This window comes from Vicugna pacos, chromosome 9 (assembly GCF_048564905.1).
Source record: "Vicugna pacos chromosome 9, VicPac4, whole genome shotgun sequence".
NCBI classification, from domain to species: domain Eukaryota; kingdom Metazoa; phylum Chordata; class Mammalia; order Artiodactyla; family Camelidae; genus Vicugna; species Vicugna pacos.
In genome coordinates, this window is record NC_132995.1 from 9,166,238 (window position 1) to 9,186,556 (window position 20,319).

Sequence of the window (20,319 nt, forward strand, 5' to 3'; positions counted from 1 at the left end):
TCATTATTCTCCACCACAACCCTCTGTTTCCTAATGGGATACACCCTCTCTGGATCTGTTCCCTTGTTCTCTGTCCTAGACCAAGGGCTTCCTGAGTCTGGGAACATCAATGCAGCATCTCAAGTGAACATCTGGGAACGAATGAATGAGATGATTTGCTCTGTGAACTGAACAAAGTCTCCTTTCCTTTCTGCCTAGAGAACTATGTGACGGTGGTGGGAAACCGCCCTGTGTTCTGCATAGGAGGCCCCTGTGGAGAGGCTGAGATAACCAGTACTTTCCTCTCAGGCTCCATCCCCCTCCCCAGGCCTGCTAAGGGGCTGTGATGCCTGCAGATTCCTGGGTGACAAGAATGTTCTTCCCTGCCTTCTTCTGGGAGGGAGGCATCAGGACTCAGGGAGCCGGTGCCACTGACACGTGCTGCAGGATGGCCAGCTGCAGTGAGCAGGCTGGGCTTATGCAACCAACCAGGAGCCAGGCCTCCAGACCCTGCGCCTCAGGCTGGGAAGCAGGAGGATCTGCTGACTCCAGTGAAGGGTGCAGATGGCAGGTACCAGGGGCCTGTCCCCACCACCCCCATCCTAACCTTCCAAGTTGCTTTGCCCAACTGAGATCCTGTTACAGAAACACGTGCAGTCAGAAGACACCTACAGTTTTCCAAGTCTCTGGGGGCAGAAGGAACCAGGCATATTACATACAATCACCTCGGCCCACCGCAGTCTCACACTCGCAGGAGCTTGATAAGGCCAATGGTGCCCTTGGATGAAGGGGGAAGTCAAGGCCTTAATCTCTGGGTCCCCAGTTGCACAGGACGCACTAAGGACTCAAGCCCCAGCTGAGTGACAGGCAACTTTTCATTCTAAATTATCATTACTAACAACTGCAAACATGCACATAGCACCCTGCTAGTATATTACCTCATTTACTGCTTTCAACAACTTGATGAGGTAGGATTGATTCCCCATTTGAAAAATGACCCTGAAGCCTGCCCCAGGTCACAGTGCCAGTGAAGGGCAGAGCTGGGATCCAGGCCTGAGCAGTCTGGCTCCACAGTCCTTGCTCTATTTTTTTGGAGTAATTAAGTCTATTTTTTTTTTAAGAGGAGGTACTGGGGATTGAACCCAGGACCCTGTGCATGCTAAGCATACACCTACTTGAGCTACACCCCCTCCCCACAGTCCTTGCTCTAAACCAAACCCAACCACCTTTCTGTCCACAGCCACTGTTTAGGGTATGGAGACCCCGCCCCCATCCTCTCCAGAAGAGGAAACCACAGCTCAGGGAGGTGGAGGACTTGCCAAAGACACACGGCCAGGACCGAGAAGGGCATGCAGGCAGGCCTGACTTTTGAAGTCTACTTCATCAAGCTCAGGGTGTGAGGTGGCCCTGCCCCATGGGACAGTCCGAGATGTCTGATGTTCTTACCAAGCCACGTCCCCGCCCCTAGCCTCACCACCTTATTCTCCATCCCAGCCCTTGGCTCGGGTCCTCCCACACCCCTGTGTCAGTGTGTGTCGGCAGCTTGGCTGACTTGTCTCTCTCGCCTCCCCTTCTGGACCTCGAGCCCATGAGGTGGGGGCCAGGGCTGACCTTGGCCATGCTGCATGCCCAGCACCAGTCCGAAACCAGAGCTCAATACTGGCTGACTGCCTGAACCACCAAGAAAACACACCAACTCTGGCGCGTGGAGACTAATGACACCCACCGGACACAAGTGCCCAAGACAGTCCCTCTCTCTGACTGAGTGCTTTCTCCTGGGATGTGTGTTGCGTGTGTGTTTGTAGACCTTTTGCGGCCTCCATGTGCCTCCAGATGGAAGGGGCTTCCCAAAGAGACGTGTACTCCTGAGGACACTGGTGGCCTTCTGCCTCGTGATGCGACGCCGCCTTCTCAGCACAGAACAGTGCAGCCTGGTGGTTGAGGGCGTGGCCTCTGGAGTCAGATGGTGCGTCTGGTGGTGCCTAATGGGGTGTCTGCAGAGGCCAGGTCCCTTTCTCTGAGAACTGCCCCCAAAACCCCCGTTGAGACTGAGCTGGGCCCTCTCAGGCCCCATCTGACAGGAAGGATGTGGGCTCTTTGCTAAGCCTGAATGAGCCGCTTATGGCAGGGTCCTGCCCTGAGCAGTCCTGTCCTGACCACCAGGATGGCCAGGCTTGTGTGGCTCATGACCAGACAGAAAGAGGAATAAACCAACAGTGCCTGTGGCCCAGAGAGCTGGAAGCAATTCCGGTTCCTACTGGCTCTCAGGACCCCATGGGAACTGGCAGGGGCCCCTGTGTCCTTCCAGTGAACATCCTGATTCACCCCACGTGGCCCCAAGTGGATTCTGGCCCTGACAACTTAAACAGATCCCAACTACCACAGGAGAAGGCCCTGATCTCTTTATGGTCTAGTCTCCTTTTTGGGAAAATGAAGCCAATGAGACTGAGACACACACACACACACACACACACACACACACACACACACACACACCACAGGCTTCTAAGCAGCCACTGAGATCACGGATGTGGAGCGTCTGGCGTGAGGTTGGTGCTGGTTAAACAGTAGCAGCCATCACACTGGTGCAGAGCCGGACACCGCGGCAGCACCTCAGAGTAGGTGCTGGATGAGCAGGGGGCAAACAAAGTGATCGGCTCTGCCCAGAGGCTCCCTGAGCGTCTGCCCCCAAACCAGCTGCCTCCACCTATCCCCTGCCACCTGGCTCGGAAATACTGGTTGCACCGCTCCCACTTGCCTGAAGACAAATATTTACCCAGGGCTGGGTGCCTAAGGGTGCAGAAGGGAAGACGGGACAAGTGAGCACCAACAGAGCAGCAGGAGGAAAGAGGCCCTGAGGGAGCCGGAGTGCAGTCCAGGACGAGGAGCCCAGGCCAGGCTGACTCCACCTCGCCACTCAGATGTGGCGCCAGGGGCCACGCAACTCTGATCCTCAGTCTTCCTGCCTGCAAAGGGGAGACGCCGCTACCTACCTCCCAGCCTGCCGTGGAGAGTCAAGCGCACGGGCGGGCAAGCTCTCTGCCCAGTGCTCCAGGCGGGCCGGCGCAGCACAGGGCTGAAGGGGGCAGGCTCCTGGGGGGACTTCCAGGCTTACCTGGGACGAGCCAGGTGAGCTGGACTTCACCCTCTGCGTCTCACGGTGCCTCCATCTGTGAAATGAGGCAACAATTCCACCCACCTCATGGGACAGGGTGTGGACAGCACTCAGCGCTGCACTGGGTCCAAGCAGCTCTCTGCAAACACAGCTCCGTGATCCCTGCTTTTCCTAATTTCCGGGCCATCGACGGCCCTGTCCAGCCCCAGCTTCCCCACCGGGGCTCCACGACTCTCATCTTGTCCACTTGTCATAAGGGCTCATGCAGCCTCTGATCCTGCCCTCTTCAAAGAACACCCACACCCGCTGTAACTCCCAGGGGGTCGGGCAGGCCTCACACAGGGCCCAGCCCTGGCCATTGTCGGAGGAGGGAGCAGCTGGGCAGCGGCTCCTCTCTCAGCTGCCGAGGGCAAAGGTCATGTCCTCTCCTTCTGTCACAGGGCCATGCATGGGCTCAGGCACCTTGTGTGCTCAGCCATTCGAGGAAGTGTTGTGCTTTGGGCCAGATGAGCCTGGGGCCCGAGACTCACTCCAAGTACTAGATTCTGGACTCCATCTCTTCCTCTTAATCCCACCTGCCTCAAGGGTTAAGTGTCTCAGCAGTAACTCAACAGATCCTTCACTGAACACCTGCTCTGTGCCCCACCCTGGGCAAGTGATGGGACACGGAATCCAAAACAGCTCTGGTGTCTGTTTACATGAGGCTTCCAGTCCAGTGCAGGAGACAGACGTGTCCGCAGACAGCAATGACCCCGAGCGGGCAGAGCTAGGGCAGGAAAGCCCAGGGGCACCTAACATGGTCTGGGGGTCAGGAAGGGCTTCCTGGAGTAGGGGCTACTTGACAACACTGGTTATGCAAGGACAGAGACTATGAGTCTCATTCACCATCACTCCCCGGAACACAGCTGCACCCAGATACTCCATGGGCATCTGCTGAAGGCAAGAAAGGTGGGAAGGAGACCCGGGGAGGATGGAGTAGGAGTTGGCCAGGTAAGGGAGGGAAGAGCCTCATGAAAGGGCTGGGTACTATCATGTAAGGCTGCACAGCTCCACCAACCACAACCAGTGATTCCACTCTGAGCTCTGTACCCTGGAGAAATGCTGGCTCACACCCTAGGTCACGTGTCCATGAAAGTTCACAACTGCACAAGTGTGTAATAGTGAAAACCAGAAACAGCCCAAATATCTACCAACAGCACAACAGGCAAATCTAAGGCAGGTCACACAATGGAAGATTCCAGAACATCCACATGGATGAAACTGGGAAATGCTGAGAGGAAAAGCAAGCCCCTGGAGTCCACTCACGACACAATGCCATTTTTGCAACACTCAAAGATAAGCAATACCAAATATTGTATTTTTCAGCAGACACATATAGCTAATAAAACTTAAAAAAAAAAGGCATGACAATCACAGCGTGCAAGGTAGGAGTCCAAGGCTCTGTGCTCCACCCACCCAGAGGTAGAGGTGCGTCAATGGCAATGTTCTCATTCCTGAATTGGGAGGTAGGCTCATGGGTCTTCATTATATTACCCTAACTTACGTGTATGTTACACATACAGTTCATATGCACAGCGAAGAATCTGAACAACATAATTTTAAAAGCAGAGGGGAGAAGGAGAGCGTTGCAGAGGGAATAGCATGTGCAAAGGCTCAGAGGAAAGAACGCTAACGGTGCCTCTGGGGAACTGAAGGTCACTGCCAGGGTCAAAGGAAGCAAACAGGCAAGGGACCCAGTACAGGGCTGGGGGCACCACGGTGCCTGAAAAAGGTCTGCAAGTCCCTCAGTGGCTCCCTGCTTCCCATCACTACCACCCATCAAAGTCCTAAGTAGGCAACAGGCCAAGCTCTGGGAAGGGGATCTCTGAGAAAGCCGGTGCTCATCAGGCGACAAGCAGCCTGACCAGAAGCAGGCAGGCTATTTCAGGATGCCCGCCTCAGGGTTGGTCAGGGGCACCAGATGGCCAGCTGGACTCGGAGGCACTGGGGAGTCTGAGTTTGGAATTTTTAAATCATGTAACTGAGCTGTTTATTGGTCCAGCAAAGGCTCCAGGCACAGACACTGGGTGCCTGGAACTTCCCACTGCCCAACCTGACCTTCACATCCATACAAGGTGAGTAACACCACTTACCCTCATGAGGTCTGTTTGGGAACTAAAGGACATATTCATTCATTCATTCTTTACCAAACAACCTGGGATGGGCAGACAACAGAGAACAAAACAGATCTGGACCCCTGCCCTCAGGGAGTAATTGCTAGGAAGGCAGACAAATAATCATACAAATAACTATGACAAATTATAAGAAAAAAGCATTTTTATAGGAAAACAGAGGTGATAATAATTTAGATTGGGGGGAATAATCGGGAAAGACCTGTAAGAGACAGGGACATTTAAGCTGAGACCTAAAAAGATGACTAAGAGTCAGAAATTCATTCATTTCTTCAAGTATTTTTCTAGGGCCTATTCTGTGCCAGGTGATCAGTGAACACACTTGAATAACCTCCCCAGTCGCTTATACTGGAGGAGGCAGAAACGAGACAGTAAGTGGATGGAAGCAGACAAACACAAGTGAGTTGGGGAAAAGCCTCCAGGGCAGAAGCCTGGCATGTGCGTGCTGGAGTGGCTGGGGTCTACATCCTGGACTCGTCGAGACTCTGCGGCTGTGGCAGACTGGATGTGTCCAAGGACCGGGCTGCCCTGGCTTCTGTCACCTTCTGCAAAGAAGTGTGACTTCAGCAAGTGACAGATGGCGCGAAGTCACAAAACGAAGGGCCCCACAAGCTTCCCCGGGTCGTTCGGCCTGGCACTCAGCAAACAGTGGCTGTTGTTGTTTTACCGGAAACCTCTCTGGAACCTGCTGTCCCTCTGCCTACGCCTGGCCGCCACTAACATGCCCTCCCCCTGCAATGCACTGCCACCCAGCCCTGGCTGATCCCCCCACCCCTGCACTCTCTCATCTCACCACCAGCGCTCCTCCAGCCTGAGCTGCTCAGGTGGGAATGGTGCCTCTCCACAGAGAGCCAGGGAAAGAGCAAAGGGGAAAGTGATTCTTTTTAAGGAGGAAAGGAGGCTCCCCCTCCTCCACCTTTCCAGCAAGGCAAATGAGAAATTAGAGAAAATATATCTGCACTATACAATTCCCAAGCAACTCTGGGAAGTATATAACGTGGTAACTATAAACAGGTTAACTACTAGTTAAGGAATTTTCATTAAAACAAAACACCCTTGGCATCAAGACACCCAAAGTATTATTCATTCATTTATTCATTCATTCAAAAATAAATAAAAGATACAGTCAAGTCCTGTCCCTCAAGACTTCTAGTCCTATGTGGACAGACAGTGTATGAAACTTCAAAGGTTCCTACTCTCTGACCTGGTAAAACTACCTTTCTAAGAATTTCTTCTGAGAAAGCTACCAGTGACAAAGATTTATGGACAAGGATGAACGTCACTGCATTATTCATGCAGCTGAAAACTGGAAAGGACCTAAATGCTCAGCAACGCGGAAATGGCTGGAACAAATTACAACGGCCTGATGATGGATTTTCATCATGCTTTGTAAAAAATGGAAAAATGAAGTGAAAATGCAGGACATTCAACTATATACACACTGTCTGCCCAGTCTTAGTTTTCTGTGCCCGTGGCAGTGCCTCCAGCCACAGAAAAGAGACAGGAAGGAAATGCTCTGGCATTTAATGCTGACAACATCCCAGGCGGTGTGTGTCATTTCTGATAGAAGTCTTGCAACTAGAATTTATATATAGAACTCTTACAGCACAACGAGAAGACAATCCAATTTTTAAATGGGCAAAGGATCTGAATAGATGTTTCCCCAAAGAAGAGGTGTAAGTGCCCAAGAAGCACGTGAAAAGACGCTCAACATCATCAGCCATCAGGGAAACGCAGATCAAAACCTCAGTGTGACGCCACTGCAGACCCTCTGGGGTGGCAAGAATCAAAAGGACAGACGGTACCAAGGCTGTGGCATGCAGGGACCGGAACTCTTGTACAGTGAGGGGCTGCTAAGTGGGGCAGTCGCTTGGGAAATCAGTCTTGTCGTTGCTCAAATGGTTTGAGCCACCATATGACCGAGCAATTTCACTCCTAGAAAAATGAAAGCACACATGCACACAAAAGCCTCAACGTAAATATCCACAGCAGTGTTGTTCATAATAGCCAGAAAGTGGAAACAACCCAAATGTGTACCAATGGATGAAGAGATAAAACGTGGGGTTATCCATACAATGGAGCATTATTCAGCAAGAATGAGGGATGAAGTACAGACACACGCAAGACGTGGGTAAACTCTGTAAACATTATGGTAAATGAAAGAAGACAGACACAAAAGGTCACATACTGCATGATTCCATTTATAGGAAATGTCCAGAAGCTAAAGCGACAGAAAGCAGATCAGTGGCGGCCTGAAGGGGGTGGGGGAGGGGGGCTGGGATCTACAGCTAAGGGGTACAGGGTTTTTTGGGGAGTAATGAAAATGTTCTAAAATTGACTGTGATGACAGGTGCACTGCTCTGTGAAAAACTGAACTGTATGCTTTACATGGGTGAAATGTACATGAATTACATCTCAATAAAGCTGTTTTTTTTTTAATTCCAGATGGTGAGATTAACAAGTGATTTCATTTTCTTCTTTAGGCTTTCCAATTCTTTTTTCTACAATGAACATCTTACTTTTAAAGTCAGAAAAGAATCAAAGTAGTGATCCTTCCCTTAGTAACAACCATCATCCACTCCCAGGGTGACTGCACACCCTTCTCCCCCAGCTCCCACACCAGCTCCAGGAGGGGGCGAGGAGAAAACTGCAACTCACGAAGCATGAGCTCGCTTGGCTTCACGGTGAGCTGGAGATGGAATCTCCATTTCCCCAGGGCCCAAAGCCTTTCTATTAATAACAATGTCACACAGCAAGGCGGGCGGGGAACCCAGGTACACAGCTGGGCAGCCCTCTTCACCTGCCCTCCCCTAGGATACTACAGAGGTGGCCAAGGAGAGTGGCAGGAGCCCTGTCCTGAGTGCCAGGCCATCCCTCTCCACCTGCTGCCTCATTTATAAAACAAGAAGTTTACCCCTCCACCCCTGATAACCTGGATGCCAGAAAGAGGGAAGTCCCACCCTGGACTCTCTTGGCTGGGTGGTCAGTGAGCACACACATTTGGCCACAATAGCTGGTGGTGGCACAATAAGTCAGATGGCCTTGCCTCCAGCCACTGGGCTCACTGGTCTAGGATGGCTTCTCCCAGGCCCACACAAGGTCAGGCTGCTGTCAGATGTGGGGGATCTAACCAGGGCTCCACGGAGGGCTCTGTCTATACCCACCGTCAACTCCACCCTAATGGAACAACATTCACTGAGCACCTGCTTGGGCCTGGAGCTGTGCTGGGGACACAGCAGTGACCAAGACAGCACAGCTGTGCCCTACTGGGGCTCACAGTCCAGTGGAGGGTCAGGGACAGGACAGACACGGGAGCCTAGAGAAGCTCAGCACTGCAGATCCCAAGGGCTGAGCCAGGTCCAGTAGGAAGAAGACCTCCGCCCGGCCAAGAAGAACGCAGCAATTTCTGGTCATTGTGACCAAAGCAGGGAGAGCTGGGTTAGGAGGCAAGGATCCCAAGCCCAAGAAAGAAGGGGATTATGGGACAAAGAGTGAGATGGAGGAAAAGGAGAGAAGATGGAGGCCTGGCTCGGGGCTGGGCACCACTGACATCCTCCACCTCCCCCTGTGACACACCTTGTTGCTGGTGGGGCTGAGAATCAGGTCATCTGCCACAAAGATAGAAAGGCAGACCATTACCAAAACCTGGGCTCTCTTGCCCATCCCAACCTCCCTGATGAGGACGAGGTCCTGAGACTCACTCAGTTCCCTAAATGGTGGGGGTGACCTATGGACAGAGACAGGGAAACACACACAGTGGAAAAGACCTCAAACACCACCTTGCTGCACAGAGAGGGCAGTGCCTTGGCCTACGACCCACAGCAAGTCCACAGCAAAGATCCCAGACCTGTGCTCCCATACTCCACCAGGCTAGCTAGTTTGGGGGTCTGCCAGATCTGGCAGTGGGGTGCCTTCCTGCCCTCTTCGCACTTCCCTTTCTGGATCCAGGCTGCATGAGGGCAGGGCCTGTCCGGTACCCAAGGCCCAGCATCAGACATTGCTTCCTTCTCCACTTACCACAGAAGCTCCTGCTCAGAGCCAGGCTCGGGGCTAAGGGCACCAGGGGATACAGTGGCACCAAACCAAACCCACACCCGCCCTCATGATGTTTACAGTCAAAGAGGCAAGAGAGAATATCTACCACAGGATTGCAGATAAATAGATCGCTGACCACCTCACTGGGGGAACCAATTCAGAGGGCTAGGAAAGAAGGGTTTGCTGGTACTTGATGGACAAGCTAAAGCTGTGAAAGCAAGGCCGGCATCCCAGGACAGGATGTGGGGAGCTCCTCACATGCAGAATTGAGAACAAGGCACGATACTTGATCCCAGAGAGAGGGCATGGAGAAGGGAGAGCCCAGTCGTGGTTAGTGAGGGTGGCAGGGGCTGGGCCTCCAGAGCGGTTTTAGGGATTCCAGATCAGGTGTGAAAGACAGTGGGGGAAGTGGGCCATAAGTGTGATTTAAAGCTGGGCTGTAACAAGGTCTGCTTTTTCGGGAAGGGAGAGGGGGCAGAGCAGGCGGGGGGGCAGAGCAGGCAGGGGGGGCAGAGCAGGCAGGGAGGGCAGCCAGGACTCCTCCACCTGGCGCCCAGTAGAGGGAGGCAGAGGCAAGGCAGGCAGGAAAAATGAATGAGTGAAAGCATGAAAAATGATTCAACAAACATCTTCCTTGGCCCTTGTTCTCTTCAGGCCCCCAAATGCTCTGAAGCCCCAGCTCTGGGTTAGAGGGCCCTGAGGCCTGGGGTGCTCGTTAGCAGACCCGCTTTGCTCGGAGTCCCTAGGGTGCCAGGGAGCGTTTGGTGGTTCGCCTCCTCCAGGGAGCCAGCCAGACAGGATGCAGTCCCGCATGGCACTTCCGGGTCCAGTGGGGGGAGATGGCCCCAAACAAATAACAACAACATGAGGAGCGTCATGGGAACCTGGGAGAGCACAGAGCACTCTGTCTGGGGACAAGTTGTGCGCCAGCACGAGAAGGGTGAGCAGGAGTTGGTCAGGAAAGGCTGAGTAGAGGGAACCGGAGTCTGTCAGTCAGGACAGAGGGGGACAGACCTCCGTTTGGAAAGGGCTCTCACCAGGCTCAGGGGCGAGACCTTCATCCTGTGGTGGGGAAGGAGCCCTCAGAGGCTTTTCTGGAACTGATCCTTCTGGTTTGAACACAGCTCATGCCCTTACTATATGTGTGGCTTCAGCACCCATAAGCCTCAACTTTCCTCCTGCCAGTTGTGCAAATTCACCAAGTAAATGCGCATGAAGAGCTGAGATCACCACCATCACTACCATCACCACCATCATCATCCAAAGCAGGACCCTCCGTAGGGTCACTTCCCAGGCGTTTGCTTTCATCTTCCGGTAGCCCTGCTCTTCCTCCCTCTTGCCAGCCCTGTTGCTCAGAGGAACCCAGAGCTGTGAAGGTGCTCTGCTTTGCAGAAAGGGGAGGGCTGTACGGAACATGAGCGGCTCCCCTACTGCACTGCGGATGGTAGCTGGCAGGAGACTAAGACTGTGGAGAGACAGAGGGGTGGGTATGAAGGTGGCACACGAGTCTGACCCCAATGGGTTCCAAGAGAGGCCACCCACTCAACTAAGAAGGATATCCCAGCTGGGATCCACAAGGCCTCCGCAGCATCGGGCTGCAGGGCCCCCACCCAGGCTTCTGCTGGAAAGGGAGAGGGCGTCAGGCACGTCACATGAGTCGAATGGCCGTCAGCAGACACTTCCACACTGCACCCCCCACCTTGAGGCAACGGCTCCATACCAGCTGCAGAGAGTAAGGAAGGAGTAAGCGGAGAATGCCTGTGTCCCTTCATCCACACCAGTCCACCCAGTGTGAGTGCCCAGCACCATGAGAAGTTCTAGGGACATGGAGTGGAGCCAAACCAAGATGAGCCTTGCCTTTCAAATAGGAAAAGGAGGCATCACCAAAGCATGATGGATGTCCACCCATTCATGACAACTCCATCCATCCGTGATGGGCACCCAGCCTCTGAACCCCTTTCCTGGCACTGGGGACCCCCCTCTACCTCTCCCACACTGAGACACCAGACCCCAGCCTCCTATTGCAGGTCTAGTCCAGAAAGCTCCCCCAGACAGAGCTGTCCTAACACGAATAGCATCCGGGGCCAGCATGGGCAGTGACAGCGGCTGCCCGGGACTGGAGATGTCCTGGACCCAGGGCATTCTCACCTGGACAGATGACTGGAGTCAGAATGTGCTCCTGGCTGTGAAAGCCCTGGGCCTGGCTCCTCCCAGAGAGTCAGAAAGCTTTGAAACAGACTCCTCATCTGTCAAAATGACTTCACATATGGGCAAATTGTGACGCAGGGAGGTTTCAGGACATGCCCATGCACACACAGCCAAATTCACACAGAGCAGAGTGCTTGCCTATCCCATCCAGCCCAGGGACAGTGACTGCCAGGGGGCTCTCAGAGAGGAGGGAGCCGGGCAGGCTCGTGAGGGACACAACCGCATTCTACTCGAAAGAGCCCTTACTGAGTGCCCACAACAGCTAGTTCCTCATCCAGTCGTTCCCCAAGTTCAGAATAATCTAATTCTCAACCCCCATGCAGATGGGGACACCGAGGCAGAGCAGCTGGGCGATTGCCTCAGGGCAGAGCTGGACTGGCACCGTGGGCTCCAAAACCCGAGCCCGGTGCTGCCTCTCATGTTACTGCCATTTCACAGAGACGCGAATGAGGCCCATGGGGAACTCCGTGGTCTCCTCCTGGAAAATTCTGGGCCAGATGTGTTCTGGAATTCAGAATTTCCTGGATTTTAGAAGAGTGATAGGATATCTATATTATGTAAGCCCCCAGCAGGGCCTGGGACAGTTTTTAGAGCTTTCTGGATCTGGGAAATGTGGGACCTAAGGACACTTCAGAGGTGAAGCCAGTTGCTGAGGTCACACGGGGGAGGTGGTGCAGGCACTCAAACGCACGGCCCCCACGCCTCCCACTACCCAACTCGAGGGCAGGAAGAACTAATGGGCAGGGGTGGGGTGGGCTGTTAAAGACCCAAAGAGGGAACGGATAGGGAAAACTGTCACCTTGAACGTGCTACAGAGAACACCGCAGTGCAAAACCTTCTGGGGGAGGGGGAGGTTCAGATAAATCTGATGAATAAATCAAGAAGTCAAATGTCAGCTATTAGCCAATGCAGGGCCACACAAAGCTGAGAGCCTACAGGTTCCTGGCCCGTGGCCATCTTCCCTGGTCTCCGAGTCTTGGTCTTACCCTCTTCATGCCACACTCCCAGAAGGTTCTGTTAAAGACAGTAGGCATGCCCCTTCTTAAAGCCTGCTGGCTTCCCACCACCCTCAGGCTAACTCGGCCTACAAGGCCTCAGCTGGGTGGTTCTCTTCCCCTTCTGCAGTCTTGCCTCTGACCCTCCTGCCTCTACCTCCAGCTTTCCGATCCCAGTAAGACTGCTTTTGTCTGTTCCTCAGGTATACCTCGCTCACTCTCTCTGCCTCCAATCCTTGGTACGTCCTTCCAACTGCTCCTCACCTGGCTAACTCCTGTGATTTCTTCAGGCCTTAGATGGCCCATCCTCCAAGAAGCCACCTTTGCCCTGCCTGCCGGTCTGTGAGCTCTTTCTAATCAGAGTCCTGGGCACCCTGGTTTGATTACAATTGTTTGCTGGGTGTCTCCCTCACTCAACTGTGACTCCATGGAGGCAGGGCTCGGCCTGTCTTCTTCCTTGACCCCTAACACCAGCATGGCAACACCAACTAAATGAATGGTTGGTCACAGGGTTGCCAAAACACACATTCAGCCAGGATGCACTGAACACCTACCGCGTACTGATACTGTGTAGCACAGAAGTACTCAGACCAAGGATCCGAACAAGGACCCGATGATGGGGACAGAGGAGCACCATGGACCTCCCAGGCCTCTGGAGCTGTCAGAGAACCACAGTGAAGCCCTCCTGAATGCCACTCAGTGGGCCCTTTACTCAGTCTGTTTCTCATCCCTGCCACAACCCTGTGAGGCTGGAACTGTCATCTCCATGTTACAAAGGGTTATGGGTTAAAGATAAAGAAACTCTGCATCTCGCAGAACCGAACGCAGCAGCTGGTGAAGCTCACACAGCCAGTCACAGGTGCTGAGTGCAGGCCCCACGGCTGGGCTGCCTGGTCTGAATCCCAGCCCAACATTTACTGGCTCTGTGACGACCTCAGGTAAGTTACTCACCCTCTCTGTGCTTCTAATTCAATCTACAACTGAAAAGAAAAACACCGACCTCCCGTGGTAGTGACTACTCAGGTCATCTGGAGGGCAAGAATTTCAACCCAAAACACATTTCTGTAGTCACCTGAAGTCAGACAATTCAATTTGCTAAAACAAATCTACAGGCCAACTCCAGCCGCCCTTGAACTGAGGTCTGGGAGGCAGTGTTGGGACTGAGTGCTGAGTGACTGAATCAGGGGCCCTGAGCAGGACAGCCAAACCTGGCTGCCGGGGGAGCTTTCTAGAAACAGATTCCTGGCCATTCCCAGAAGCTGGCCTCAGTTATGGCCAGTCCAGGCCAGAGCATCTGGCGCCACAGCTCTTAATATTTTTGGAGCCAAATGCCTGTGAAAGACAGAAGAACCACGCTGCCACTGCCGGCTGGGTGACGCTGTGCTGAGGAGGCCAAAGCCACTCGCAGGGCCCAGAGGAAGGGCCCTGTCCTGGCGCCGACCGCAGGCACTACTCCAAGAAGCTCTCTCCAAACGCCACTCTGGTGAATAAGACCTAAGGAAAAACCTCACTCCTCTGACATTCGTCCACCCAGGGCCCAAGCCCTCTCGTGTGTCAGACGGAGGTCACACAGGTGACTCGCACAGTCTTCACCCTTGAGAGGGAAATACGACGCGAACACAAACAAAGAGCCGGAGGTGGAAAAAATGAGGGCAGCCCGCCCGAATCCGAGTGCACGGAGGGCCCGGCCTGGCCAGAGCAGGCACCCCCAGCACATCCTGTAGACACGGTCACATCCCAACATGGTGGAGGGCTGGGGCCTGGGGCCCGGGGCCCACTCTACAGAGGGGACCAAGGCTCAGGGAGAGGCTGCAGCTAAGACCTCCAGTCTAGACTCTTGGTACCTCTCAGACAGGGGGCAGTGGGCCAACACACGCTGATTTTGTTTCAGCTCAGAGAGACTGGGCCACTTGCTCACAGTCACCCAGCTTTTCAGAGACAGGATGAGGCCTGGAACCTGAGGTCTTTCCCAGGCCCTGTCAGGGATGTTGGGGCTCTCATCTCAAAGGAGTAGGCCTCTGAGGGACAGACAGCAGGGTTCTGATGAGGGAAATGCTGAGGGAGAGGTGAGTGCAAATAAACCACAGAGACAGCAAAGGCATAGGGGCGGGGGCTGCAGTGGGGGCAGAAGGCTGGACAAGGAGGACACCTACTCAGCACAGCGCTCTCAGTGGACACTTATCTAACTTAATCCTCACGATCACCCTATGAGGAGGTACCACTGTCAGCTATATTTTACTGGCAGAAAACCCATGGACAGAGAGAACAATCACCCAAAGTCACACGGCAGAGTCTACGTGCCAACATGGGCAGCAGGAGGTGAGGCTGGGCCCAGATAGAGACCTGGACAAACGCATCCATGTCGCCCCCCACGACCCCGTTCCCCACTCTGCAGCAAGACCACCACTTAGGCTAAAACAAGCCATTAACCACGAGCCTCTTTCCACCATTAACAGGTAACTTTCTACCTTTCTACCTGTCAAACCAGTTTCAAGGACTAAATCTGCAGCATGGGTTTCAATGAGAACAAACAGTAAGGCATTTCCATCCTCTTTGATCCCCATTTAAGAACACCACGGCCACTGTCCCCACTGCTCCTTCTACTCTGTCCTCTAGCCCCAAAGCTCAGGTGGCCAAAGGTTGGCATGTTTGGGCCCCCTTTACTCTGTAAGCATCTCCACTTCACATGAGGAGTTTCCTGGTGGGCAAAACTTCCCCTCCCCCAGCCCAGGATAGACTCCACAGGCTGGAGGTCAGGGAGTGGGGAATGAGTCATTGGCAGCACTGGAGGGAGGGGGAGAGAGCCTCCCAGACTGTGGCCAGTGTCACGTGCTCTCCGATGCCTGCCTTACAAACCCCAGGTCTCCTCTCCATGCAGCGTTCAGCTGGGACTGGGAAGACAGCTGAGCCTCGGGTCATTCTTGTGGTCTGAAGAGTTCCCTCAGAGGAACTGGGCCCACAGGACCTGTCACCACGGGATCGGGGTTGGGGTGTATCAGGCCGGCCCCTCCCCAGCTGGCACCCACTTCCACCCCGCGAGGAGAGTAGAGTGCACACAAGCCCAGCCTGGCAGCGCTGAGGCAGCCTCTTCCCCAACTCCACACCCCTTCCACTCACCGCAGACTGGCTCACCGCGGAGACCCTGCCCTACCAGGTTCATTACACCCCCTCAGATATCCTGGGTGGTCAGCAGGGCAGGGATCACAATTTCACAGATGAGGAAACAAACAAGCTCAGCAAGAGTAAGTGCTCTGCCGGAGCCATGGCACGCTGCTGCCGGGGCTGGCCTGGAGGCACACTCTGGCTCAGTGGAGCTCAGGTATGGCCTGACCTCACCCCTTCCAGAACGGCTGCACACGGGGCTCATGCAACCACAATCACTGTGTGTCTTTCGAGGGCTGAGTTGGAACGAGGATGGACAGTGTCTGCTCTCCAGTCCAGTGCAGAAGAGAGACCACCAACATGAAACAGCAGACGGCCATCAGCACAATGAGGAAAATAAACAGGCCCTGCCGGGGGCAGGTAGGGACACTACAGGAGGTGGGAGCCAGGGAAGGCCCTTCTGAGTGCTAGGCTGGGTTGAGCCTGCGGAGGCCTGAGGCCCTCCCTCACTACCTCCCTCCCGGAATCGCACCTCCAGGAATCCCCCAGCCCGCGACCTCTGGCGAGGCTCAATGGGGCTCCCCAGTCAGGGACACACCCCTAGAGGTTCCCACCCAGCTGTACCACACTCTAGTCCCAGACCCAGCCTTCCTCCACCCCAGCAGAGGCTCCATTAGGGACTGGCTGAGCTCTCCTCCCAGGGCAAGGCTCTGCTGAACGGGCACCCTGTGCTGGGGCCCCCAATTCCTCCCTTCTGTGCCTCCTGGCCCAGGCAACTTCTCCAACTCTGCTGTGGAAGAACAGCTTCTGAATGACCTCTCTTCCCATCAGGCCCGCCACTTCCTCCCTCACTCTTGGCCTTGAGGTCCTATCACCACAGCAAGCCCCAGAATGACTCCTCCATCACCCTTTTCACCAGGGCCACAGCTCAAATGACACCCCTGTGCTTTCATGGCTTACAGACCAACTCCAACAAATCGCCAGCCAACTCCTCCCTGAAGCCCCCCCACCCAAGACCCTTTGACCTCTCAACTAGGCAGCTTCTTGGCGCAACTTTGTATAGCCTGGCAAGCCTCCCCCGCCCTCAGTCCTAGGCCAGCTGTCCTCCCCAGGCACAGAGGCCAGCCACCTCAGCACTGCCAGGCCCTCCAACTTCCTGTCCTGCAAGTCACATCATCCAAACTAGCAGAGCTCACCAATGACCCCTCCCCAGCCTGTCAGGGCAACCCCTCAACCCCTCCCAGCCAGGATCCAACAGATTATGTTCCTTCCATCCTTCCTTCCCCTCAAAGGTCTCTGCATCTGCAAGACTGCCCATGAGAAACAAAAACAAAGCCAGAAAAGCCCACTGAATCCACCTGGATAACAGCAGTTGCACTTTCTGTGGCAGGAACTTACCAGGACTAGCTTATTTAATCCTCACAACGACCCCACGGCAGAAATTAGCACTTGCATGTGCGGAGAAAGAAACAGGAGGCTCAGAGAGGAAAAATGGCTTCCCCAAAGCCCAACAGTTGGTAACACACAGCTGTGCCTCTTCTGGGAACCTGCAGACTAGAAGCTTCACCCCACTTCCTTCCCACCCGGTTTCAGACCCTCCAACTGCCCCACCTCGACGCCCCAGCCCATAAATGGAACATCTTCCCTTTCCCTTGCTCCAAGCCCTCAAACAGACCACGGTTTCTGTCCCTCTTCTGGGAGCCTGCGAAGCAGAAACCTCCAGGCCCCAGCTCTGTGAACTACCTCCCCAGACTGGCCCCTAAAATGACCAGTATTACCTCACATCACCCCTAAAATGACCAACAATAACTGCAACTTTGTGAAGGCTCACCCTGGCCACTTTTCACACACAATCTTAGTTAGTCCTCTCTTAAAGCCTGTGGCATGGGTATCACCACCTACTTACAGGTGGGGAAACTGAGGAGTTAGGTAACCAGCCTGATGTCATGAAGTAGGTAAATGGGAATCAGGATTTGAACTTGAGCCCCTCCAAGTCTTTGCTGCTCTGAACTCCCTGGACTGGATACTGGGACAGGGCCCATTCTGACTCTTCCCTTCCTCAGCCGCAGTCCCCCAAGCTCTCCAAACCAAAAGTGACCACGTATCCGTGAGGCCAAGAGCCCAAGGACTTGGCTGGCTCCCAAGGCCAAGAATTTTAAATTAAGCACCTTCTCTGTAACAGTAACTGGCCAAGACAGCATTCATGGCTGCTCCCTGTGCTTTCAGCTTCCAGTTACCATGATTCCCCACTCTCACATCAAAGCCACCAATTCCTGCATGGCCCACAGACTAGCAACGGCTCCTCCTCTCTCCACAGGGCCAACAGACCAACTTCTGTAGAGCCCAGGCCAGGCTGATCCCTCTCTTTGCAGGCTCCATCCCAGCAAGACCGACAGACCTCTCCAGCACAGAAATAGACTCAACACCACAGTCCATCTCTGAAGCAACTTTCCACCTTCCCAGCCCTGTGGGTAAAACACATTCCTCCAACGGCCCTTTCAGTTCCAACACTGAGCTGACCTTCTCCAGAGGACCTAGGACCTATAACCCATGAACTTGTTCTCTCTCTTACACCTCAAGCCACCAAACTTCTACAATGCTCTCACCTTCTACTGATCCACAACTCCAATTCCTTAACTCTTTCTCAAGGGGAAAAAAAAAAGAACTTTCTAGAGCCAGGCTCCAAAGTTCCTCTGCTCCTGAACAGCTGACAGTGTTCTGCTTCCCTTTTTCTAGGAGAGGAAGAGGAGGCACACAGTGACTCCAAGATCAAACACCTCCTTTATCTCACCAAGCCCCAAACTGACCACCAATTCTGCTCCTTTCCTGGCAAGTTTATTGACCTTGACTTCCTTTTCCCAACCCCAGGATTTACTGCCACAGTGCAGGTTCATTCCTCTTCCTCCTTTCAGTCAAGGAAGTGAGCAACATGATCATCCCTTGCCCCCAGGCTTGCAAACCAGCAATTTAACCTCCTTCCATTCCTATAAGCCCATCAAACTTCTCCAACTACCCTTTCAGCGCCAACGTTGACCACCCTCTTCCTCCCCTGACTGTTCCATCCTTCTCTGGGGGAACTATTAACTCAAAGGTTACCGACCTCCTAATCTCCCGAATCACCAAAGTTTCTTTGATTGCTCCCCGTTTTAATTCCTAAAGCGATCACCTTCAGCGTCCCCTGGAGCGGGGAGGCGGGGAGTAGGCATAAACCAGCTACTTTTCACATTCCCAACCCAGCAGCCACCCCCTAACACCCTCCACCTCTAAACTGACGATTGTCTCCTTAAATCATCTAAAGGTGCAACTTATTGAGCTCCAGCTCTGTGCTGGGCGCTACATCAACTCCCAGGTCCCCCACGAGCCGCCCCCGCGCCCCAGCCATAACTACCGTGTCTCCAGGGGTCTTTGGGTTCCACAGCTCCAGACACGATATCCTCGTCGGAGGGGAACGTGACGCGCTTGGCCACAGCCTTGAGGCGCCCGTCGGCCGGGGGCGATGCGGGGCTGGGTGACAGGGCCTCAGCGGGGGCCTCCTCGGCCTCGCCGTCCGCGCTCGGCCCGGGCGGCGCCTCCTGCGGCGGGGTCTCCATCGCCGCCGCCGCCTCCTCCTCACGGGGGCCCCGGGGACATGCCCCGGGCCCCGGACTTGTCTCTCCGGGCCCTCCCGCTTTCCCGGGGCATGGGCTCCGCCACTGCTTCAGGCACCGCCTCCGTCCGCTCTGCTGGTCGTCGTAGTCGTCGCCGCCGGGAGCTCGAGCGCGCCTCCCCCGAGCCCCATGCGTACCTGCCCGTTCGCAGCCGCACTTTCGTTAAGAGCCGTTGAGCCTGCCGCTTACTCAGAAGAGCAGAAAATCAGTGTAAGCTACAGACAGGTAGCGTTGTCAAGTGAGTTGTCAATGGAGGGGACAGAAGGCAGAAAGAGCCACAGGAAAAAGAAACGTGAGCAGTGAATCTGCAGAGCCGGAACTGCAGAATATGAGGGGCGGGGCGAGATGGACGCCGTCTCCCAGAGCAGCGCGCAAGCGCGAACCTGAACCGCCCCCACCCCGCCTCCCCGCCTGAATCTAGGTAACTAAATAGGCTCGCACGCGTTCGTCACGAGCTCAGGCAACGGAGAAGGGAATCGAGTTGATAGAAATAAAAACATCAGTTTGGTGGGGCTAGGCCAACTGACAAGGAGAGAAGTAAAGGGATGGAGAACTTGAAAGGAAAGGCGATAGGAGCTGTGTTGAGTATATGAGTACAGGTGATGGATGCTGACAGGGATCCTCTGCTTGGAGACGAAGCCTGTCCCCACTCGCTAGTCTCTAGCCTTCCATTTGCAGACTGCAGTTTCATCAATAACGCATCATCAATAAACATCATTTGGATAGCGTTGTATAAAATACAATTTAAATTTAAAATCTGAAATATGAGCCCATGAGGAGTGATTTTAATTAAAAACAAAAAAAGACAAAGAAATTCCAAAAGCAACGGACGAATCTGCCAACCATAATACCGGGTGATGGACCAGGTAGATCACCGAGCCAGTAGCAAACCAGCACGAACTCAAGCCACACCCCCATAAGAACGCAACTCAGTCGCTTAACATTCGCCTCCGCACTTTCGCCACGCCATCCCAGCCCATCAGGAAACTCCGGGAAGGCGGAGGTTAAAACAAAAAAAGGGTGGGTGTACGTGAGGAGGGGCGAGCGACGTCGTTGCCAAGGTAACT

At 54.2% G+C, this 20,319-nt stretch overlaps 1 protein-coding gene across 2 annotated transcripts in view; it reads right to left on the reverse strand.

Moving 5' to 3' along the window:
- PPP1R37 (protein phosphatase 1 regulatory subunit 37) overlaps positions 1–19,560 on the reverse strand; it is a 40,252-nt gene extending 20,692 nt beyond the window's left edge. For both annotated transcript variants that reach the window (XM_072966862.1, XM_072966861.1), the window contains exon 1: positions 18,994–19,560. In XM_072966862.1, coding sequence (XP_072822963.1) covers positions 18,994–19,195 — 202 coding nt within the window. In that variant the 5' untranslated portion in view covers positions 19,196–19,560. The remainder of the gene's footprint in view (positions 1–18,993) is intronic.
- Between the last annotated feature and the right edge of the window lie 759 nt (positions 19,561–20,319).